This window comes from Myotis yumanensis, unplaced genomic scaffold, assembly GCF_028538775.1.
Source record: "Myotis yumanensis isolate MYYU_CA2020_CCGP unplaced genomic scaffold, mMyoYum1.0.hap1 SCAF_3, whole genome shotgun sequence".
Lineage (NCBI taxonomy): Eukaryota > Metazoa > Chordata > Mammalia > Chiroptera > Vespertilionidae > Myotis > Myotis yumanensis.
In genome coordinates this window covers 204,340,731-204,365,381 of record NW_027223754.1, presented here as the reverse complement: position 1 = coordinate 204,365,381, position 24,651 = coordinate 204,340,731, and the positions used below count along the sequence as shown (strand labels likewise).

Here is a 24,651-nt window from a genome sequence, read left to right as displayed (position 1 = left end):
AGTTCTGGAGGCTCCCAGGAGGAGTTTTCTAAAGTCTGCTGCAGGGAAGTGCTCGCAGCATCCCCAGGCCTCGGGCAGCGAGTCATGAAGCTAAATCCAGAGGAAGGATAACTACAAACCTAATGTTACATCTCCACTACAGCTCTGCATCTTGCTTGCTGTGGAATCGCAGACAGATCACTCACCTTCTTGTGCTGTTCGACCATCTGTTCATCTGTTGGTCCATCCATCCACCCATCCTACAGACATGTATTTTGCATCTATTCTGTATGAGGCGTTATGCTTTGATCTTGCCATGATTCGGTTAATTCAATGGCCATATTAGTTGTGTTCGGTGAGTCCCTCAGGTCCTCCCTCTCCCTCCTCCACCCGGCTTTGTGCCCCATGAGGGTCGAATCTCTGAGCTCAGGGGGCTTCTCCAGTAGACCAGTGGGAAGGAGGAGAGGGGCTGGGGTCTCTCTCCCTGCCCCATCCTGGGGGATTGCCACAGGCAGCCCATGTCCCTCTGCGGAAGGTCACTGCACCTGCTGGGTGGCTTATTCACCTGGCATTCTCTGATTCCAGCAGCTGCCGGCACTGCCCTGCAGGCCTGGGTGGTAACGGCCCCCACTCTTCCTCCCTGTGCTGCCAGTCCTTGTCCCCCCCACATAAGTTCGGCATACACTTCTGTTCTTTATTGTTGCATCCCCCCCCCCACCCCCCCCATGATCCGCGTTGACTGTGCTGCTTCCGCCCACACCGTGTCTGGTACAGTGCAAGCATTTAGAAGTAACTGCCTTTTATAACTGGCAGACGCTCAGAAAGGCCAGGCAATCGTGTTCCAGTTGACCTTGCAGTTAAATGACAAGGCCAGAATCAGAGTCCAGGTGTGTCTGACTCCAGAACCCACGGTTTCCTGCTGGACTATCTTCCAGAGACCCCTCCCCCACCTCCCGTGGTAAGCAGGTAAAGAGGCGTGGCCACCTGAATACCTGCAGTGAGGGGCATCAGGAAGACATTAGGACTTATTCACTGGGGGTCTTTGTGTCCCAAGCACTTCCATCTGCTGTAGATTGTGTGATATGCTATCAGTTTCTCGTTGTTCAACTCGGCTCTATTTTTTAGAACAGTGTCCACACAGTGGAATGATAAGGACAAAAGGGATGAGTATTTTGTGGACTCTTGTGAAGGCGGCCCCGTTTATCACTGAAGAGCTGCATTACAAGCCTTACCTTCATGGAAATAAGAAGTGTGCTTTGGCTCCTAAGTAGACTCCTCCCGGCAGCAAGGTGGGGAGGGGCCCCCACCCACTGTGACCTCCCTAGAGGACCTGTTCCTTTGAGAGCTGTCATCACACCGGAGTTAATGTACTGTTTTTAGCCTTGACTTTGGGTTCCAGGTGGTACCAAGCTGTGTCTCTTGCGTTTGACTCTACCCACCTATAGGGCATGAGTTGTTACAGCAGGTGAGGATTTCAGGGATGGCCCTCCATGAGCTCATTTGGCATGTGTGTGTGTGTGTGTGTGTGTGTGCGTGTGTGCATCTTGTTACCCAGTGAAGAATGTTGCATCAATGATGACCAGTTTTTCTTCCTGTGTTTGTGTGAAAACCAGGAGAAGGCCGCAACATTAATTGGTTTAATTATTGCTTCAAAAAAGAGATAAGCATAAGCTGTAATAATACCACTAAGTAGTAATCTTTAGTGATTGAAAGAAATACATCTACCTCAAAAAAAATTAGCTACTGTTTGCTAGTATATATCTGATTCAATTTTTGTAATTTTCTTTCTTCTTTTGTACATATTCTTATTTTCTCCCCTGAGCCTACCCAATTTCTATAATAGCAAAAATGTTATTTTTAAAATCTGAGTATAGTGTTTCCGCCTAATGGTTATTTTATAAATACTGCTTTTCCTCTCCCTTGATTCAGATACATTTTCTTCCCCCCAAAATTCCACATGCCACACTGCACTTTACATGAACAAATCTTGAAGAAAAGAGTCGTTCATTTATTCCACAAATTTGTATTGGGTGCTTTTTATGTACCAGGCACTATTTATAATGTTTATGCAAAACAAATTAATGTAGTGATTTTTTTCTTTTCTTTCTCCTTCTCCCTCGCTTGGCCGCCACCTGGTGTAGTCTGAGGTTTCCTGGATCCCCAACAAACATTACTCGGGGATTTACGGCCTGATGAAGCTGGTCCTGACCAAGACTCTGCCCGCCAACCTGGAGAGGGTCATCGTCCTTGACACAGATATCACCTTCGCCACGGACATCGCAGAGCTGTGGGCCGTGTTCCACAAGTTCAAAGGTAATTAACTGCGGCCCGTTTCTCTCTTCTGTCTTTGAAGGTGTCGGCATGCCAGGAATAGTAATTGCCGTTTTAAAAAATGCAAGGTGCACTCTTAATGAGGTCATGTTCGTGAAATGGATAAGGAATCACAGATTCGGTTGAGGAGCAGGTCTCTTGGCCTTTGCAAAACCTCGAACTGGAATTTGCATTTCTTTAGTGAATGAAGAGAACAGGGCTATGTTCATGGGAAGAACCCCATGGAGGTGTTTTGTATGAGATCGGTATCCACTGTGCATATTTGTATGCAGGTAGTGGAGTGCTGGCTTACCTGTGCGGAGACGTGCATTTCTCGGGTTTCTCTTTTTGTCCGACGAGACTTTGATTGCAGAGAAAGCCTGGGAGGTGGTGGAGATGCGTATTGATTAGGGAGGGTTTGGAAATGTTCTTATGGCTTGTGCTTTCATTCCTGTTGCAGTTTGTTATTTTAAAGGGATATGTACGTTTACAAGATGTTTCTTCAAGCTGTTCGTTTCTTATTATCGATGGTTGTAGCTCTTGCCCCGGCCTCAGTGTATGTGAGGGTGTCCGGTGGGAAATCGTGAGCCCAGTTGGTGTGCGTAACTGAGAGCAGTGACAGGTTAGCACAAATCTCGGGCTGTTATGTTAACATCCTTCTCCCAGATGTTGTCCTTAAATTGCGATATTTTAAAAATTCTTCTATGTATTAGACAGATACAACGAGAGGGAAATTTGATGTGATATTTTTCTTTATTTTTTTCCATTTGTTTTTTGTTTGTTTGTTTGTTTTTGATCCTGGCTTCTGGGTTTAACATTCCTCTTCCCACTTCTATAACTCCTTATCCTGTGAAGGTAAGATGCCACTTAGTGATTTTAAATGACAGCATTTTCATAAATCACAGGATATTCCAGTTGGTTTCTGTTTTCACTCACGGAACAGAGAGTACAATTCCTCACCTACTCTGGCCTCTGCTTGCTTTCTTCCTGGGGTCTCTTAGCTCTGGGCTCATTGAAAAAAAGTCCTCAGCGTGTCTCCTGGGAGACACTCTGACCCTCACACTCTTTCCCTTGCCAGGATCAAATGTACTTTCCCACCCATGTCAATAAGGACACTAATAAAGACATCATTTAGCAGCAGTGCTGACGCTGACTGTGTCTCGGCTTCCTAATCTCCTCATAGAATGCGTGGGTCTCTCCGATTTCACAAGTCAGCCGAAGCCTGGCAGAGGCTGGGTTCTGCCCAGAGCTGAGACCAGAAAGCACCTGGGTGTTGGCTTCCGAATGCAAGTTCCCCAATAATTTCTGCTTGTTTTTCTGATCTAATTGAACTCCTTGGGGGCAGGTATTCAGATAATGAGATGATATTTTATTCATACTTTTATGCTGATGCTCCGTATTCAGTGATGTGTTATTCAACAGGCACTTCCTTCATCCCCGCTGGGTGTGAGGCGGTGCGTGGACAGTGACGGGAGTGAGAACTACCCCTTCTCTGAAGGGGTCAGAGAAGGCAGCTGGGAGGGCATCACAGAGGAGGCGATGGGCATTGGACGCCATTCTGCCAGATAGGAGTAGTGATGGTGTGCAGTAGACGCCCACATTCCCCTTTGAGCTGGGAGTGCTGCCTGCAGATGGCCCCCAGCCATCAGCCTTGTTTGGGGGTGGCCTCAGGTGAGGACAGGCACCTGCCTGTGGCCACGCCCCCTTCCTGGAGCACCCCATATCTAGCAGTGACTGATGAGTGTAGACTCTTGCAGGAGCAGCTGTTGCCCTGCCCTCCCTTGGGACTGCCTTGCGGCCGGATTTCTCCCTCTGCCCAGCCCTGCTTTCTTCCCTTGGCGCTCACAGCACTGCTCCCAAAGGCCCTTCCTAAATTAACCTCCCGCACTCGAACCCCCATGTCAGAGTCCGCTCCCGAGAAATTGAACCCAAGTCTGCAGTCATGGCTGCAAGTCTCGCTGGCATAATAGGGGTAACTGAGTGTGGCTAGGAAGGCACATTTCTTCTGGCCGGGCTGGGTCCTGCCGGAGAGCAGGTGGCTTCTGCAGCCACAGCCACCCTCCTGTACCCGTGGCGCTAAGTCCTGGTATCATCCATGGAAGGCAAGGCTCTCAAGGCTCCTGCTGCCCCCAAAGCTGGTCCGGGGTTTGGACTCCGCGATTCAAGGCTGTTTCCAGGCAGAGCAGAGTGTGTGGGCCAAGGTCAGGACAGGGGCAGGGCTGCATTGTGTTTGTTCATTCTTTCTCGGGTTTATTTCCAGCATTTGTTAGGCCCCCACAGCACAGAGGAGCGTATCAGATGGCGTTCTTGCCTAAAACTGTCCAACATGGCACGCGCCTTCCCGGAGCTCACAGACAAGGCCGACTTTGTTACATTTTTGTCTGTCGGCAGCCGCGGAGGATAAAAACATCTGGGGTTTTCCCAGGCTCACCCTAACTTCTGGGAAAACAAGGAGGAGAAAAGAAGACAAGTGAGCTCTTTTTTTTTTGTCCATATGGCAGTCTTTTGTACAAGTTTTGGGGTTTTTTTTGTTTTTTGTTTTGTTCTTGTTTTTCTAAACTGGACCAATTAGAAGCGAGGTCACGTCCCGGAAGATTCCCTTAGGACAGACCCACAAACACAGAACGTTCCGATCCAAGACGGAGACTTGCCCTCTCGTGGCGGCGATGGCCCTTGTCATCCTTCACTGTAAACACGCTGAGTGGCATTGATGCAATTAGGCCGTGTCAGTTCATCTCCGCGGTAGAACAGCTTGCTGTCTGGGCTGCCAGGCTGCTATGTGCAAGTCACGGACGCCCTTGACGCCTTACCGGTGCCGTGAAACCCCCCCTTACCTAGGTCATTCTGTGGAGAGTCCAGTAAGAAGCCATTTATAGGGGCTTACTCCCATTCTCAGCCTCTACCACGGCAGCTTTGGGGGTACCTCCTGGGAGTGTCCGCATGCTCCATGACCCTCGGCTTCACCCAAGTGTCAAACGCATCCCTCCCCCATCAGCAGCCTGCATCCTTAGGGAGCCGGCTCCAAACCGTGGAGGAATTTTCAGAGCCACTAATTCTTAGCAGAAAGACTCAGACATGCCATTGAATTAGGAGTTGCCTGTTCAGTCGTATTGACCGAGCTTACTGGTTGTCTGACTATTGGGGATGGTGCAAGAATAAAACAAGCCCGAAATAAGCCAGTCGGAGAAAAGCAAGTATCACGTGATCTCACTCATATATGGAATCTAATGAACAAAATAAACAAAAATAGATCCAGAGACATAGAAGCATCGGACAGACTGTTGAACCTCAGAGGAAGGCAGGGGAGGATGGGTGTGGGGAAAGATGTCAACCAATGAACTTGTATGTATATATGCATAGCTCGTGGATACAGACAATAGGGGGGTGAAGACCTGGGGCAGGGGGTGGGGGCGGGCTGGAAGAGGTCGGGGGCGGGGGGAGGAGACATATATAATACTTTCAACAATAAAGATTAAAAAAATAATTTATGAAAAAACAATAAAACAAGCCCAATCCCCACCCCCTATGAGTGTATATATGAGTAGGGAAGATACACAACAGAACAAACAAAGTGAAATAGTAGACAGTGACTGGTTCTCTTGAGGAAATTAGAGGAAGGAGATAAGGATGCCTGTGTGCAGACGTGTGTGTTGTTTTAATATTCAGATAGGGTGGGAATGGAAGGTTTTACAAGAGAGATGGCATGTAAGCAAAAACCTTAAGAAAGCGAGTACGCCAGGTATGAAGGAAGAGTGGAATCGTGGGCTGGGCACATGGAAGAGCAGGCTGAAGTTCCAGAAGTTGTGTGACCTGCTTGTTTGGGGAATAGAATGGAGGTCAGAACGGAGCAGAGGGAGCCCAGGAACGGGCGGGATTGACCAGGTCCGATAACGGGTCTCCTTTGTAGGGCCTGCGAGGATTTTGCCTTTCCCTTGGGTGATAGGAGGAGCCATGGTCCGGCTTTGAGCAGGGTCACATGATCTGTGTTTTCAGTGGATCATCCTGGCTGCCCTTCTGAGAGGAAGAGGAAGCAAGGAAGCCATCGAGGAGACTGATCATCCAGGAGAGACGCGTTGTTGGCTCAGACTGGGTGGGCCAGCAGAGGTGAAAGAGGCCATCATATTAGGGATACATTTTGAAGGTTGAGTCATGGGAGGTTCTGGTGATAGGATCCAGGACAAGAAACTGATGGGGATCACAGGTGACCCCTGGGGGCTAGAGTGTGCAACTGCATTTGGAGATGAAGGACGGAAAAATAATCAGGTTATAGGGAAAGACCAGGAGTTCGGTTTGGGGCACTTTAATGTGAAATGCCTGATCTGGAATCCGCATGGACATGGTGAGGAGGCAGGCAGATAAATGAGTATTTGTAAAGCCAAGGGACAGTAACTAATATTCCTTAAGTACGTCTGTTGCAGGCACTGGGCTAGAAACTTTGCACATTTAAAAAGCAACATAAAGCAGCACCAGGAGCGGTTAGAGAACTTCTCACGTTCAGAGAGCTGTCGCCCAGCAGGGCTGGGCCCCAAGCAGTTTGCCTTTGGAGTCTGTGCTCTTTCTGCTGCCTCCTGCCTCCCGTCCAGGCTTCCTGGTGTGTGGGGGGGGTGGCCCACTGGCCTGGGAGACAGGGTCTGCATCTAGTTCCAGTGTGGCTGCCACTGATCCTGTTCACCCATGACCCCTTAGTGCAGTGGTTCTCAACCTTCTGGCCCTTTAAATACGGTTCCTCATGTTGTGACCCAACCATAAAATTATTTTCGTTGCTACTTCATAACTGTAATGTTGCTACTGTTATGAATCGTAATGTAAATATCTGATATGCAGGATGGTCTTAGGCGACCCTGGTGAAAGGGTCGTTCGACCGCCAAAGGGGTCTCGACCCACAGGTTGAGAACCGCTGGCTTAGTGCCTCCAAACTTGAAAATTATATCTGATTTTAGCCATCTGGGGAAGCTGTTGGGGGAGGCATAAATAATAAATGCGCACCCATAACTTGAAGCTCTTAGAAGAAAGCCATCCTACATATTCAAGATAGTATTGTTAGGTTGAAAGACAAAGGCCTTCCCTGTAGGAAGAGCATGTTGCCTTCGTGGAAAGTTCTGGCCCCCAAACAGGTACAGGCTGTCGTCGAGCATGGGCAGGCCTTCCCCTCCTCACCCTCACAGAGCCACGGAGGGGAGGGCTGTCACACAGTGGGTATTTGTCAGGACCTAACAGACTCACTGTGGACTAATTGCAGCTAACATTTTTAAGGCCTTCACTCCGTGCCAGCTGCTCTGTTAAGCGTTTTATGGGTAAACTCATTTAATCCTCACAACACTGCCGTGAAGTAATTACTGGTAATGTTCCTGTTTGCAGGTTTGCGAGCCGACGCTTAGGGAGGCAGGGTCGCTGGCCCTGTGTCTCAGCTCTTAAGTGGCACAGCTGGGATTTGAACTCAGGTCGTCCAAATCCAATGCTCTTTCCGACACGGCAGCCTACACTCCTCAGAAGAGGAGGTGGTGGAGCTTGGAGCCTCTTGGGTGAGACCAAAGTTAGATAGATGGAAGGACTCCAGTGACCATGGAAACCGGGGTGGAGAGGGCGGAGCTAAGCTGACACAAGCATTCGGAAAACAGAGGCAAGATCCGAGGCAGAGAGAAGCATGGCTTTCCCAGGGTCTGAGAGATAAAACCTTGGTTTCCAGAATTGGAACATCACTGAATTTTATTCCTGGCCAACTGGGTGGGAGAGGTTTCAGTTATTTTCAGATTAATTGTGAAGTAGATCTGCCTTCTCTTACTATATTAGAAACTTCATTCAACTTCCCCGAGCCTCTTTTTTTGTTGTTATTCTATAAAAGTGGGGGAATAATACATGAATAACTCCCCTATAAGCTTCACTCGAGCGGTAAGCCAGGAAACAGCTCTGCCTCTGCTGAATAAATAATACCCCCTCTTTCTTCCCCCCTTTCTTCGTTTTCAGCCTGAAACTCCTGAAAGTCAGGGGGACAGAAACCGGCCTGCTTCCTTTTCTTCCCCTTCTCTGTCCCCTTCACGCTCCCCTCCGTCTGGCCTGCCTCCCTCCCTCATCCATTCACTCATTCCTTCTTTCATTAATTCAGTCTCTTTTGAGCCCCTGGATCTGCCCTGGGGATAAAATGGTAATAACACTCTCATTTAGTCTTTAACTACCTTGCTCAAGGTCAGACAGCAAGTTAGTGGATTGAAGCCGGGCCGACCCCAGGCTGACCCCAGAGCCCATTCTGTTAACCTCTAGATCTTAGGCCCTACTGAGCACACAGTTACTTTACAGCAAGCATGTCAAACTCACAGCCCACGGGCCGCATGCAGCCCACAATAAATATTTTTGCAGCCCAGCCAATATAATAGTGTGAGCAGTTATTTACAACTTGAGGCCCAGTGCACGAAATTTGTGCACTAGTAGGGTCCCTAATGGCTGCCGGCTGCCAGCCAGGGCCTGCCTTCGTTCCGAGCCACCCCCTGGTGGTCAGCACACATCATAGCAAGCGATCGAACTCCTGGTTGGTCGAACTCCTGCAGGGACACTTTGCATATTAGGCTTTTATATATATAGAATATGAAATAAGTCTCCTGACAGATCCAGAATTACTGACATTCACCTTGGATCAGTTTTGAAAGTAATCACTGCAAACAAGATATCCCCCAAAGTAGGAAAGATAGTAGCAGAGAAGAGATGCCAAGTGTCAGGAAGAAAACATTAATTTTATCATTGCTCTTGTTCTTTTTTTTTATACTATACTTTTCTAAATCAACCTATGTTTCTATGAAAATTAAAGCTTTTGTTTTTTTGTGGCCCACGTAAACTTAAACCTTGTTTATTTGGCCCGTGTTAGCCTTTGTGTTTGACATGCTTGCATTACAGTGAGAAAGTGACTTGAAGGGGAGAACTCAGGGTGAGGTACAATGACGTTTTAGATAAAGCAGTCCTGGTCAGGTGGGTGGGGGGGGTGGGCATCAGGAAGGCTTCTGAAGGGAGGGGGGTGGGAGAGCAGCCTCCACGGCTCCACCTGGAGGGGATGCCTTATACAGCAGCCTGGATTCAGAGAGAGGAGAGTACAGATAAAAACTGAAAAACAAACAAACATGAAATCTGCTCCTCAGATGCGCCAGGCGGCTCCTGCCCTTGGTCCTTTGCCCCCATGTTCCGTCTGCCGGGAATACTCATCCCCAGATCTCTCCCCCTTTCGCTGCTGTAACTCCCTCCAAGTCTTTGCTCAGATCTCAGCTTCTCGGTGGGTTTTCCCTCCCCGCTTTCATCCTGCAGCACCGACATCATCTCGTCCTACTCACCCTGCATTCATGTTTTTAACATCGCTCATCACCGTCTAACCTAGATTATAAATACTTACCAAGCCCGCTTGCTCTGCCGGACCCAGTAATCAGGGTGGACCCAGGTACCCAGGCATGGCTGCTTTCCCTGGTTATTGTGTGTCTTTCTTGCTAATGCCTGAACTCTGAGAGGGTGGAGATATTCGCCGCCTTGTTCCTGATGTATTCCTGGCAGCTAGAACAGTGTCTGGCAGAGATCGGGCGCTCAGTAACTATTTGCTGAATAAACAAACAAGGAAAGTGTATGATTCCAGGTGATTTGAGCAGTGGCGGGTATTGCAAGAGAAGTATGAAGGGTTTTCTGAGCTCTGGCTTGAGTTTTGCTCTAAAGTAATTGAAAGGGAGTTCGGAGTTTCAGGTACAGAGGAGAAGGCTCAGATTTTCAGATGTGGGCAGAGCCCTCGGCTGCAGCGTGGGGGACGATCCGAGAGCTGAGGCCGGGAACCAGCACCTTGAAAGAAAGTGTTGGCAACCGGTAGGAGGTTATCTACTGTAGAAGTTCAAACAAGACCTGACAGTGTCCCATAGATAGCAGGACACTCACTGCCCTTGAGGACCAGCAAAGAACAGGGATTAGGACAAACTGGAAATAGAGTGGATAGGTGACGCTGGGTGACAAGTCCCATTTTGGACATGCAGTGACAGGACAGAAAGGTCTGGATCTTAAAGCAAGTCTGGGCTGGAGGTATCTTTAGGTGCTGCCTTTTTTGGAACTAAAGTAGAGCTTTGGGTATTAAAATAGATGTTCTCGCCGGGTTATTACTGTTTCCTTTTCTGGACTTTTAGGTGTGACGCATGGTGGAGCCAGGGGTGGTAACCCTGCGCTCCTGGTCCAGAAGGAAGGGCAGCCGGGCTTGCTGTGTCCAGTAGATGGCTAAGTGGGTGGTACAGAGTGTTGTGAGCAGGTGCGCGGGCTGGGCAAGGCCTGATTGGGAGCTGGTATTGGTGAGCTGTGATTGGCTGGGCCAATCACGAAGGCTGGGCGAGGCGTGATTGGCGAGCTGTGATTGGCTGGGAGGCAGAGCCGGGTGAATGCTGAGCAGGTTCATCAGAGGAAGGATCGCTGCACTCACTCCCATGGTGTCAGGAGCCCCTGATTGTGCAGCCCATATCCAGGGAGTGATGTTGGCTCCTGCCTCAAATTGTCAGGGCACCATCAAGCCAGCCATGTCCTGGGTGCCTGTGTCTGTGGTGCTCTGGGTGTGGGCAGAGTGGCCTCACTGATGCCTCTCCGGACCCCGCTGACCTCTGTCAATCGTGTAGCTTCCCTAAACGTACAGGGAGCCACCCTCTCGCCAAGTGAGCTGGAGGGCACGTGGAGGCTCATCAGGAAGAGGAGGAAAGACAAACTTCTGAGAGTGGCTGGGAAGTATTTCCTTCCCAACTCGTGTCCACTTCCGGGTGGGAGACAGGCGTTTAGGCCTTTCCTTTGGGTGTATCCCCACCCTCTTACCATCTTCCTAACCTTGGCACCACTCAAATCTCTGCACTTCTGTTTCTTAATGGCAAAATGGGAACCATAGTATTCCCAGGGCACTGCTGTGATCCCAGAGGGAGAGGATACACATCAAGGTCTTCGCACAGCACCCGACACAGAGGACACCCCCTCCTCCCCACCGTGTGTAGCTGCAGTTGTTCCTAATTTTAGAGTCATTTTGTTGACGTCACAATAAGTCATCTGTCTACCTACCAAAAAGATTCTGGATGGGTTGACCTTGAGAGTAACGGAGACAATACTAGCCCTGCATGGGTCAGGAAAGCTCCCCAACTACCCTCCATCCGGATGGAGGAGGAGGAGGGCCTGGGAGGGGGGCCATGTGAGAATAAGAGTCTGCATTCTGTTCGCGTTGGAAAGAGCCGGCCGAACATCTCCGTCGGGGAGAGCACAGGTGTGGAGTTCGACAGTCCCAGGAGCTGTCTGCCCCATGCACCTTCCACGGGAGGTTCTCAGTCTCTATGGGAATATTTTGGAAGCAAACTATGCAGTTCACCTAATACTTTGCAGGTATTTTTATATTATCTCAGCTCTCTGAGGCAGGGTTTTCACATCGTACGGTTTCTGAAATTGATGTGATTTACAGCAGCAACTTGACAGATGTTCTTTTTCTCCTCGACATATCCAACCGTCAGTGGCCTCACGGAATCCAGAGGAAACACGTCATTATTTGTATTTGTATTATTTCCCTCGTTGATCCTTTTATCTTGCAATGGTGGAGGAAGCTGGAGAGCGGGCAGGGCTCTAGACTGAGGAAGGAAGATCTGAATTGGGAGGCTGATTAGGTCAGTAAAGAGGAATTTTAGGGCGCCCCTCGATGACCTTTCATTGCATGACCACAGGGTCCTCAGACATTGGTGCAGTTGCTACTTTTGGTAACTACATCACTTGTTGGAATGGTGACCACCTCCTGATGGGCCCTCCTGCTGTGGAGACCAATTTCTTGTTTTCTGAAAGTGGACCTTTACTTATATTGTGGACACAGAGAGAGGGGAGGTCGAGGCACGTGGAACAGAAACATTTTAGATGTTTAAATTTCAGAAAGAGATATTGGAAAGCTTAGGCATTAAACCCAGAACTTCAGGATGCTGCTCTGCCCAGATGTCTTCTCGCACTCATTCAGGCATTCGATAAATATTTGTTGAACATCTACTTGACACCAGGTATGCAAGTGATGTTCTCTGATACTCAGTCCATTATAAATTTATGTGACTAACTCATTCTTCTTTGAGAAAACCAGAGACTTCTGGGAACATGTCAGGGTTGCTTGCCATTGGTGTGAATTATTTAGCGAGATTGCTTTGCCAACATTTGCTGATATCAGCTCCCTGAGTCATGTAGCGCTTGTGGATGGATAGAAGGGTGGAGCTAACCTAGTTAATTATGAGGGAAGGGAGGGTGTGAGAGCAGTTTGGGACCAAATAAAGGCACAGGGACTCAGCAGGAGTGACAGTGAGAGACAAGTGCAGAACAGGTAGTGGGGGCAGGGAAGAAGCAAACACCTGTTGAATGAATGGGGGACAAGGACAAAGCCCATCTTTAGAATCATGTGCTCAGAAGAGATATTTTTTTTATTTTCTTGTTTTATCTCCAAGTGTCTTGGCCAAAAGGGCCTTACAACGCAGGCTAGTTCCACTCGTGGTCTCTGTTAACAACATGTCTAATTGGGTTGATGGGCATGTGAGAGCCAAGCAGTCACCTGATGGCCTCGTACCTCTGTGTTCTTCGAGCGGTGATTCTGAGTTGCAAGGTGAAGGTTGGTAATCAGTCTCAGAACCACCTGTGGGGTCTTTCCAAGTTGCAAGGACCCACAGCCCTCCCCCTCTCCCAGCCACAGCCTGGACACCTCTGATGACTCAAGCATCGAGGTTTTCCTGCTGGTCTCTCCACCTTGGCACTATTGACATTTGGGGCTGCATCCTGTACGTTGTGGGATGGTTAGCCTTGTCCCTGGCCTCTACCCACTACCCCAGTTGTGATAACCAAAACTATGTCAGGGCATCACCACGTGACCCCTGCGGGCACAGTCCTTCCCTGTTGAGACCCCTTGTTGCCCCTGGTTAATCCATTGTGATCATCAGGCATTAGGGGTGGGGTGGTGTTGGTCTTAAGTGGTTGATAATGAAATTAAGCGGGAACATTCTACAGTTCATGTGTCGGTTCATAACTTGGAGCGCCCTGGCCACATGCTGTCTGCATGACTTTCTGAACCAGCTCTGGGTTCAGGCTCCTATGGGGTGAGCTTCTGACATTTTCACTCTTCTCGACGCTACTCCCCATTAGCCTCACAGACTGGGAATTTTTTCTCCTGGAGCCACAGACAGTTGACCGGTAGTGAAGAGCCTCTTTCAGATGATAAATAAATGCGTTCATTTCCTTGTACCCGGAAGCGTCCATGGTACCAAGGGAAAGCCATGATTGAGTTAACCAGGCTCAAAAGCATCCACATCCATAGAAGGCCCCGGATTTGTGAGAACCCACTGGAACTTACGAGCTTTCCTCAAAATGACTGGAGGGACCGACTTGCTGCTCGTCTGTCCTCTCCCAAAGGGAGGAGAGCCGTGCCTGTCATTCTGTGACCAGCACAAGGACACCGTTGTTTTCCCTCCTAAGTGCATATACATAGATTATTAGCAGCTTCTAATGTATGACAAGGACGGACGTGGCCTGTCCGGGAAGACAAATAGCTGTTCTCTCCTCCGTGCCGTGCGCTGGGCTCGCCCACCTGGAAGAGTGCAGTGGGCAGGGTGTGTGTGCGGGCTCCTTATTGAGATGGATGGGGCGGCATCGGAGGGACGCTGTCAGCCAGCCGAGGACCGGGTGGAGCACCCGCTTTCCTAGAAGCAGGAGGATGTTCTGTTCATTAACAGGCATCTCCATTAGAGACGGAAGCTCTGGTGTCCTGTTTCCTTGTTTGCTATTTGATGAGTCTGAGGGGCAAAGAAAGCAATTTGGGGCCTCTCTTCTTTACTGCTCAGATGTCAAAAGAGACCCCAGGTCATATGCCATGATAGCGGGAACATTTATAAGATTAAAAAGAAGATTCCTCAAACCTGGCCAATAATCCTCTTTAAAAAACAATGTGATACTAGCCTGTAACAAAAGGAGGCATCCAGGAAGGGCTTGGGGGGGATGGGAGGGTTGATTGGCAGAGATGGTACTTAATTTTTTTTTAAGTGAACTTTGAAATTCTGGAACAGTTTTGGGTTTACAGAAAAAGTATAAAAATAACACAAAGTTCCCATATACTTTGTATCCTGTTTTCCTTATTATTATCTTTACTAGAGGTCCGGTGCACAAAATTCGTGCACGGGTGAAGTCACTAGGCCTGGTCGGCGATGGAAGCACAAGCATCTGGCGTCAAAGGGCAGGTCCCAGCTGACCTCTGGGGCCTGGACAGCACCCGGGCCCCCGCGTGCCCCCCTCCACCTGAGTCAAGGCGCCCAAGTACCCATGTGGAGATGTGGTGAGCGTGGCCGGACACCACGGGTCAGGGCGCAGCGTGGGCCTCTGGGCTGCCCAGCGGCGCCGCACAGAAGCCGGGTAGGCAGTGCACTCTGTGCCAGCCGGCCTTGCAGACCAGCTCCTGTGCTGGTACATTGGGCCGGGGCGGGGGGGGGGGGGGGGGGGGTCTTGCTTTTACAAGATGCCTGGTACAGTCCAGACTACATATACAGGGGAACCCAAAAAAAGGAAACACATTTTTATAAAGGCTGTGTTTATTTTTTTTAAATATTCTTTTATTGATTTCAGAGAGGAAAAGAGAGGGAAAGAGAGAAACATCAATGATGAGAGACAATCATTGATCAGCTGCCTCCTGCACACCCCACACTGGGGATTGAGCCTGCAACCCAGGCATGTGCCCTGACTGGGGAATTGAACCGTGACTTCCTGGTTCATAGATCAATGCTCAACCACTGAGCCACGCCAGCTGGGCAAAGCAGTGTGTATTAACATACATTTCATTTTCAAAATGTAATAGAATCTACAGATGATTGTGTTTCACTTTGGGGGACACCCTATGTTAGCTCCTTGCATTCTCACAATAGTCTCCAGACCCCAAAGCAAAACTTTACCAGACCTTTCAAGCAGAGACTGCCCTGTCGCGGGCATCGCTAAGGCCCAGGAGACCCGTGCTACGTTGATGTGTGTGTGTGTCATGAATAAAACAACGCGTGTTCATATCACAAAGGAGAAACTAAAACTCCTGTATCTCTACAACTGGAGTTGAGCGTTGTTAATATTTTAGTGTATTTCCTCTCAGGTGCTTCTTTGTGCATAGAAAATGGCTTTTTTTTAAATGTGAAGTTGCGATCATATTATAATACTGTTTGTACACTAGGGTTTTTCTTTCTAACTACAGATTGCAGCCGTTTTTCCAGTGTTCGGCACTGAGTCGTTTTTATGCTTCTCGGTATTCGTGGCATTGGCTGCGTTACTGTTTGTCTCTTCAGGCCTCTGTTTCGCAGTCTTGGGCTATTTCCAACCGTTTTCGGGATTCTAAGGAATCGCAAAAAGCTAGTCCTCTCTTTTGCACGGCTGTGGCCCTGAGGCTGTACACAGATGTTTGTAGATGCCCTGAGCTCAGCAGTGCAGTGTCTTGGCTACAAAAAGAGTCAAATGGCCCGGCCGGTGTTGCTCAGTGGTTGAGCATTAACCCATGAACCAAGAGGTCAGGACACATGCCCGGGTGGCGGGCTCAATCCCCAGTAGGGGGCCGTACAGGAGGCAGCCTATCGATGATGTTTCTCTCTTATCCATGTTTCTATGTCTCTATTCCTCTCCCTCTCTCTCTAAATATCAATAAAAACATATTTTCAAAAAAAGAGATGGCCTCGTGTTCAAGTCCCAGCCCTGGCTGTGTGACCTTGGATGGGCCAGTTAACCTCTCCCTCTGTACATCCCTCATACGAAGACCAGGCACCTTCTCTCCCAGTTCCCAGGGGCTGGCCTAAGGACTGGTCCAGATTACCCACCTCTCTGTTCCCTTCACTTCTCCCAAATGCAGTTGTCTTCCAGGTAGAACCATCTGGGAGCTCTTTAAGAGGAATGATGCCCAGGCTACCTCTTACCAACCAAGTCAGAATCTCTAGTCAGAGCCTTGGACATCCACATTTTTACAGGCTCCTTATATAATGCCAAGTGCAGCCAACATCCAGACTCAATCCCCGAACATCACCAACCTGGGATCTGCGGGCGGCCTTGAGCCTCGGCTGCTTTCTTCACGCGGCTGGTGGGGTGGGGTAGCATTTGGGAAGACGTGTTTGCAGACAGGATTAAAATCCTGGCACTTGTGCCTCCCAAGGAAAAGTACCAACCTCTTTATTTTGTGTCTAGAGCTCAAACAATGATCAAATCCAACCCAACATCACAAATACCAGAAAAGGTCAGGACTGGGCTGGTCGCAGAGCAGAGCACAGGCTGCCCAGCTGGGGTTGGTACTTGGTCAACTCCAACTTTGAGCTGGCAGAGGGGGACTTGGCAAGGCCCTGGCACACGGTGCCCGCCACAGAACGGTGGCTCGTGTGGCTCTGTTGCCATTTTCTCAGCGGTTCTTCTCTGTACTCATTAGTGTAGCTGGCATGTGGTTATTCTGTAACTGCTCCGCAAATATTCATAGAAAGGGAAGGGAGTGGGAGGGGGAAGTGTTAATGTTTGCTGAGCTCCTGTTGTGTGGGCTTTCCCAGGCTGGAAGGACTGGCCCCGGCACACCTGTCCCAGGGCCCATTGGTACAGCTGACAGACCTGAGGTCACAGGGCCAGCAAGTGGCAGAGATGGAAATGTTGTACCAATCAGCAAAACTTCAAAGCCTGTATTTTTTCCTCAGGCCTACACGTCTTAAGAGGGCTGGGGGTTTCATTAGGCCGTTTCTGGATAATCAGCTGTCGATTGTGACAATCAGAAGGAAATCTCATCGCAGGCTATTTAAAGGTACTTTCCACATGAGTTTGTCAGGTCAGCCCAGGTAAAAGGAGACATACCTGAGCAGGTCACTTTCCCCAGTGGGGCCACCTGGGAACCCCACTGGCTCCTTTAATAAAAAGCATTCCTTTCCTCAGGGGTGGCAGTGGAGAGTGTGAGATGTAGACACCCATGGACTTGGGAATGTCACATGCTAGGCCTCATATTAAAAGAGCTGCAGGAGTCCATTGCCAGGCCCTGCTTTGTATCTAAGTGTGGATGTAGGACCATCAGTTCTTTCCACACCTTTTAACTGCATCCCACAGAAAGAACTACCTTTATGTCACAGTCCAAAAAAATAGATGCCTGTGTCTTTCTGTGTGTACATACATCTGTACACATGTATACACACACATACATGCATATATACATACATTTATACACACATTTATACACATACATACATCTATACATATATGCATACATATATACACATCTATACACATATATATACATACAAATGTCTATACATATATACACACACATACATACATTTATACATATATATACTGTATCTATACAGACACATTGTGTCGATGTGCAACTAAATATCTTCATAAAACAGTGTTTAACCTTACTATGTTCACTGAATTTTTATATCTCTTCTAATCTAATTGGCATATTTTAATTTTTAAAATGCTTATCGAAACCCACTAAATTATTTTCACAGCCCTCTTATATATTGCAAACTCTAGTTTAAAAAACGTTGGCCTGGCAGGTCTCTCTCATAAGACGTCTTTTGACTCTGCATTAGCATTCTGAAAATTCAGCAAAGCTGCGGGTAATCAGAGAGATCATAAACTCATCTTCTAGATCCATGTGCTGGGAGGGCCCGGCTGCCCTCTCGCCGGGCAGACCTCCACGTAAATGAGGTGTGTGCCAGTGCCAGGCACCGTGGCTGGCACATAGTGGGGACTCCATACATCTCCTTTTCCTGTCTTCCCACGTGGGCATCCTGTTTTGTTCATTTCTGTTTTCCCAGCTGCTGGTATAATGCTCAGCATTAGGCTCAGTAAATGGATAGGGGGAGAAAGTGGAAAAAATGTGGCTTTATTCTTACCTTTTTTTCACCTTTGAAGAAGATTGCAGTCTGCCTTGATGATGCAACTCATTTATTGATTAACTAGCTTCAACTCAGGAACATGTATCAGCCTATGTGTGCCAGGTGAGGTTGGACGTGGCAGACACGAAACAATGCTCACGGGAAGGAAGGGAATCCTGTTCTGACGGAATTCCTCTGTAAATGGAGAAGTGGGTGGAGGAAGCAGAAATGGCCGCACAGCTATCTGGCCATTGCCGATGCAGAGAATTTAATGTGCCGAAGTGAGACGGAGGCCTTGAGATCAGAGACCCAGTTCTGCTCAGGAGGGACAGGGAGAGATTTCAGAGGGGAAGCACATGACGGGGTGCTGAAGGTTAAGTAGGAGTTTCTGAGGAGGCCAAGTAGAAGGGAATTCCAAGCAAAAGGAGCACCTTGGAGGAATGGTCCTGCAGGGTGGGTTTGGGGCACATGATCACGGCTGTGGCCAAAGCCCCATTCCTGAGGCGGGTAGGGGAGGCCTGCGTAAATCTGCTTTTGCCTTGGGGCCCAAGACTCAGGTCTGAATCCCAGCCCACCTCTTTCTACCTTTGGGAGGCTGACTCATGCCCCCCAAAGACATCTTCGTCCTAAATCCAGAACATGTCTTTGCTCCTAGCTAAGTTCTAAGCATGAGGGGAAGGGACCGTACCTGCCGGGTTCATCACTGTCTCCCCAGTGCATAGCACGGTCCCCCACAGGCTTAGCATCCCATAATTAATTGACAATTGGTTGAACGTTGTTTTTAGAGATTCTAAATCAGGGAGGGAAAGTGAGCACCACAGGGAGACCGGCGCGGCCACCGCAGCAACCCGGGGAGAGATGATTTGGGGTGAGACCCCTCCTGTTGCACTTCCCTGCTCGTGCCCTTTAATTCTGTTCTCGGAGAGAGGGAACAGCTGCAAACTGATCTCTTTTCCACCATTAATTTGTTCCTCAGCCTTCTCTTTCCAAGCAAAATGACCCAAATTACCCCGGCGTTCCGTTGTTCCGAGTGCGGCCCTTACCGCCTTGCAGATGTTGCAGGCCATGATGGCCCAGAGGACCATCCTGCTTGGCTTGCACGTGTGCTTTTAAGTGACCCACACATCCTAGTTCTTACAATAAAATATAAACACGTGATTTATAGAGCATGGCAGATTGAACACACTGCCTACTTCCGTGCCTTCCCAAGGTCCGCTAAAAGGGAAGGAAAGGAATAATAAGAAACACTCAGGAGCCCTAACCGGTTTGGCTCAGTGGATAGAGCGTCGGCCTGCGGACTGAAGGGTCCCAGGTTCGATTCCGGTCGAGGGCATGTACCTTGGTTGCTGGCACGTCCCCAGTGGGGGGTATGAGGAGGCAGCTGACTGATGTTTCTCTCTCATCGATGTTTCTAACTCTCTATCCATCTCCCTTCCTCTCTGTAAAAAATCAATAAAATATATTAAAAAGAAAAAGATACACTCATGAGGACAAAGATAAGGGGAAGCAGAACAGTGGACAGAGGAGCTAGGATGCAGAGGGAGGTACAGCAAACGGGCTGCGTGACCTGCTGAGCCCAGACTCGGTCCTTTCAGGGGAGGCTCCAGGTCCCCTCACAGGCAGAATGGGAGCAGGTCTGAGTATGGGCCCGGTGGTTGAGGGTATAAGAAACACCCATGCAGCCACGCCCCCCGCCCCCCCCCCCCCCCCCCCGCCTGCACAATGCCGGGACCTCCCCTTGCAACATTGCACCCGCGTGATTTTGGATGCACCCCATCATGCACAGGTGGGGTTGGGCATCCAGAGTGAAAAAAGGGAGGGGGCCTGAAAGTCTGTGTCCCGGGCCCCCTCCTCTACTCAGGGCTCAGAAGACTTGAGGCTGTTTCGTATCTTCCAGACCAGACATTATGCAGTGTCTCTGGGGAAACAGCCCAGACAGAGAGCTTGGTACTGACGTTGAGGCGCCGGCTGTGCTCCCGTTAGATAACTCAAAGTTGTTACTCTCAGCCTCCCACCGCTCCCCCCGGGCTCTGAGTGACTGGGGCTGGGACTTGGCTCACATTTCAGTATTGCCAGTGGCTCCTGAGAGGTTCCACCAATAGGGCATTGGAGGGAAACTGAGGCTGCATCTCAATTCACCGCAGAATTATGCTCAAACAGCTGTCTGGATCCTCTTGGCACCGTAAGGCTTCAGGCCCTTCCATAGAGCCCCTGCCTCATAGGTGTGCAGCCTCTACCACCTGCCTCCTCTGGAAGGACACTCACCTGACCAGATAGTCCTCTCTCTTCTGCGCACGTTGAGCAGACCTTGTCTAAGTCTAATCCCATGTCTGTCTAACTTCCTCTCCCCGGGTTGAGTTCTGTGTCCTCAATACCCCACCACGGAGCCCACTGATTCCCAACGAGCATCCTTCAGTAACTGAAGTTCCTTCCACAGCTGCCTGGGTGCCTGCCCTCCTCCAGGACAGACGGTCAGGAGCCCTATAGGGAAAGGGGCCCCAAGGCCACCAGGTGAAGTTCTTGGTTCAAGTCCAGAAATACATTGACACCAAAGCTGCTGTCTCTTCTGCTGTTCCCTACAGCAAGCCCAGCTCTGCCTGCGAGGTGGCCAGGACCTGCCCTGGGGAGGGGGTGTGTCATTTAGAAATAGTCCATTCTCCCCCTCTCCCTCCTGGACCTTCTCTCTCCCTGTGTTGTTGTTGTGTGTGTGTGTGTGTGTGTGTGTGTGTGTGTGTGTGTGTTTCCTGCTATAATAGTTTCTTTTGGCCAATGGGCCGGACAGTCCCTTTCTCTTTGTGGTGTCGCCTTCCTTTAATGGGGCCAGCATCTGGGAAGATGGTGGTTCCTTCCCAGAAGGAGCCGGGGGACCTGAGACTCCGTGGCGTTCAGAGTCAGGGTCAGGAGGTAGCGCAGGTGGTCCAGGGGCTTGTTCAGGCACCTTGATGGAGAAAAACGAGAATCATGGTTCCAGTTGGCACTTATCTCGGAAGGGGGTCTCTGAACTGATCTCCATACCAATACCACCCACCAAGAAAGAGTCACCTGAGAATATACTCCCCCTGGGAAGATGCTCCCGTCGGCCCTGGGTCTGTGCTCCCACAGCCTCACCGGCCTAGCCCTGGGGAGCCCCCTCCCCATGATGGTGTCATGGTCACTGGGCCAGTGTTTCTCAAGGTGGGTTCCTAGGAACCCGAGCATTCTCGGGACAGCAGATTCCAGGTGCAGCTCCCCAGCCTTTCCTGGGTTTGTGTTTGGGGTCCATATCCTTTAGCAGCTTCTTTGGCGATAGGGGTGCTGCCTGGGGGCAAGCCTGGCACCATCAGCTCCTCGCCTGGGGTATTTTTTAAATGAAGCAGTAAATTTCTTGAGTATTTGATTAGTTATATACAAAGAGAACAGGAGGAAGTCCAAGAAACTAAAAGGTCTCGTTTCCTAAGAGTTAAGGAAAACAGAATCAATCAGAGTTGCCCTGCGAGGTCAGAATGGTCTGGGGTTTAAGGGCTCGTATTCAGGGTTCCCTGTGCTCTCCTGGGCCAGGCGCGCCATGGCTGCACTCCGGGTCTTACGCACACTGCAGAATTTTCATCTCAATCCAGACCCTTCGTCGGGGCACCTACCTGAAATGGGAACCGATGCCCCTGCTCGATTTATTCCTCAGACAAACACCTCCAAAGGCCGGAGTCCTCTCTAAAGTCCATCCTCCTTTCCCCCAGCCAAGGAGGGTCCGGTCCGCCTCTCCCCTGCTTGCGCGTCATGCGTCTCTTCAGCAGAGCTCTCCAAAGGCTGTAGGTTGCACTCCTTGAAAATGCTCACACATACATTGGAGTAGAAGCTCGAAGACAGCCACCGTCAGGTGCTGGGTACACAAGAGGCCCAGGAGTCTTTCTGGCGGACATGATTGATGGAGTGACCGGATTGTGATGTCAGCTCTGCTTCCTGGAAACCGACTTTGTCTCCCTGCCTCTGATTTTCTTGAATATTAAGAAGTGAATGTTAAGCGGTGGATCATGCTGTGAATGAAGGAGATGCTAAAAGGTGGGAGGGAGGGCCTTCGTGATCATGACAGTGTGTAGCATACAGAGCAATCACTTTAGCTCACCCTCCAAAGGTGTGAAGATTTTAGTTAACTTTGCTTTGATTCCCACTCACCCCCCACCCCCAACCCCACCCCCGCCCAATACTAATTTTTTAGCAGGTGTTCATTTACTGGGCCTTTCTTCAAGTATTTTACTAGGTAAACCCATATCTTTTTTTTTATAGCAGCTTTCTTAAGAATTAATTCAGCTATCATAAAATTTACCCTTTTAAAGTGTGCAATGCAGTGATTTTCAGTGTATTCAAAAATTCAGAGTTGAGCAACCATCTCCACTTTCTAATTTTAGAACATTTAATCACCCCGAAATAGATACCTCTTCCTCCTTAGCAGTCCCTCTCCCCAGTCCCTGCGCCCATCAGCTTGGGTCAACCACTAATCCTTTCTGTCTCTAGAATTTGCCTATTCTGGATATTTCCTATAAATAAAACCACGCAGTTTGTGATCTTCCGTGGCTTCTTTCGCCAGGCGTAAAGTTCAAGATTCGTCCACGTTGGACCGTGTATCTTAATTCCTCTTTATGGCCAAGTCATATCCCATTGTGTGGATACCCCATATTTTAAATGCATTCATCGGCTGCTAGGCATTTGGCTTGTTCCCACTTTGTTGACTATCGCGAATGGTGCTGCTGTGAATGTTTGCATACGTGGTTTCAGTCCCCCTTGGAAGTCTGCTTGGAAGTAGAACTGAGAAGTCAAAGGGTGAGTCCATGCTTCACATTTTGAGGAACTGCCAGACTGTTTTCCAAAATGACTGTACCATTGGCAAGCCTGCGTCTTGGACTTAGTCTTCCGTGCTAAGAATACCAATACCACGTGACTTCGCTGAAAGCCAGCCAACAGGGCAGGTGACACCAGGTGAGGGATGTGGAGCAGAGAACTGCTGGTCTTCCCACCACGGCAGCCACTCTGGGCACAGTTCAGACCAAGCGAGTGGGTCCGGTGGGCTGGGCACCGACACGGAGCAGCCGGCTCTAGGGAGTCCCTTAGGAACAGGATACATATATATTTTTTTAATCCTCACCCGAGGATATTTTTTCCATTGATTTCTACAGAGTGGGAAGGAGGGAGGAGGGAGAGAGAGAAGGAAACATTGACCTGAGAGAGACACATAGATTGGTTGCCTCCCGCAGGCTCCCCTACCAGGGCTGGGGAACCTGCAACTGAGGTACGTGCCCTTGACTGGGAATCGAACCCGCGATCTTTGATCCTCAAGACGATACTCTAATCACTGAGCCAAACCGGCCAGGACAGGATGATATTTAATAGATACATTTTCATGTCTGGGGCCAGCATCCTAATCACATATTATATGTCCCTTGCATTTGTTTCTCTTTATTTTCAATGACGGATAGCATTTTATTTGAGAGGCTCTCGCTGGTGGCTTGCAGCTTGCTTCTGTTGTTTTGTTTTGTTTTTGCTTTTTTACTTTGCATAATAGTCACAATCAAGCTTCTTAACACCGCCAATCTCTTTCCGGAGGTCACACCTTCTGTGCTGCACGTTGTGCGGGTGCCACAGCTCTGGGGCAGCGGTAGCATTTGTATAGGAGACAGTTTCATTGCAGACGTGTCTCTGTGGGCCTAGCTCTTCAAGAATCAGGCTCAGCATATTATTGCCAGAAGGTCAAGGGCCCCTCCATTCTTGAAGGCAGAGGATGTAGAACCTTCTGCAGAACGGGGTCAGGTTTGATTCTCCTCTTCTTTCCTCCCCGTCCTAATTATTATTTAGGACAACACAGTGCCTAATGGAAAGGTTCTAAACAAAAGATTAAACATTTAGACTGGTGCAAACCCGGGAGATCTGTGTACTGAATGTACATGCTCAACCATCTCAGTGGTAGCCAGCTTGTTGCATTTTAGACAGAATTCTCAGGAGTCTCTTTTGCCTGGTTTGTTTCTTTACCACAACAGATGACCTCTACCAACCAGAGATAAAACAGTAGCTATTCCTGGAGAGAAAGCCCTTCCTCCCTGCTCTCCAAGGTGCCTCCCCATCCCCTGCCCCCTATACATGCCTTCTCCCAGGAAACTGAGCTTCAGTCCTGGCTTCGGTTTGATTGAGGTGTTTCTTTTTTGTTTGTATTTTGGGAGGGGGTTAATTTTTAAAAATATTTTTATTGATTTCAGAGAGGAAGGGAGAGGGAGAGAGAGAGATAAAAACATCAATAATGAGAGAGAATCATCGGCTGCACTCCCCGCACTGGGGATCGAGCCCACAACCCAGGCATGTGCCCTGACCAGGAGTCGAACTGTGACCTCCTGGTTCATAGGTCGACACTCAACCACTGAGCCACCTCGGCCAGGTGGACTTGAGGTGTTTTGAGCTCTGCCCTGCAAGTGTGAGTAGATCAGTGACTCCAGCCAACCAGGGAGAGGGAAGGAGCTTTCTCTGACCTCCAGAGGTCACACCATCTCCA

The 24,651-nt window shown here is 49.3% G+C and overlaps 1 protein-coding gene across 1 annotated transcript in view; it reads left to right on the top strand.

The window, feature by feature from the left end:
• LARGE1 (LARGE xylosyl- and glucuronyltransferase 1) overlaps positions 1 to 24,651 on the top strand; it is a 428,799-nt gene that overhangs the window by 266,681 nt on the left and 137,467 nt on the right. The window contains exon 6 of the mRNA XM_070410997.1: positions 2,121 to 2,292. Coding sequence (XP_070267098.1) covers positions 2,121 to 2,292 — 172 coding nt within the window. The remainder of the gene's footprint in view (positions 1 to 2,120; positions 2,293 to 24,651) is intronic.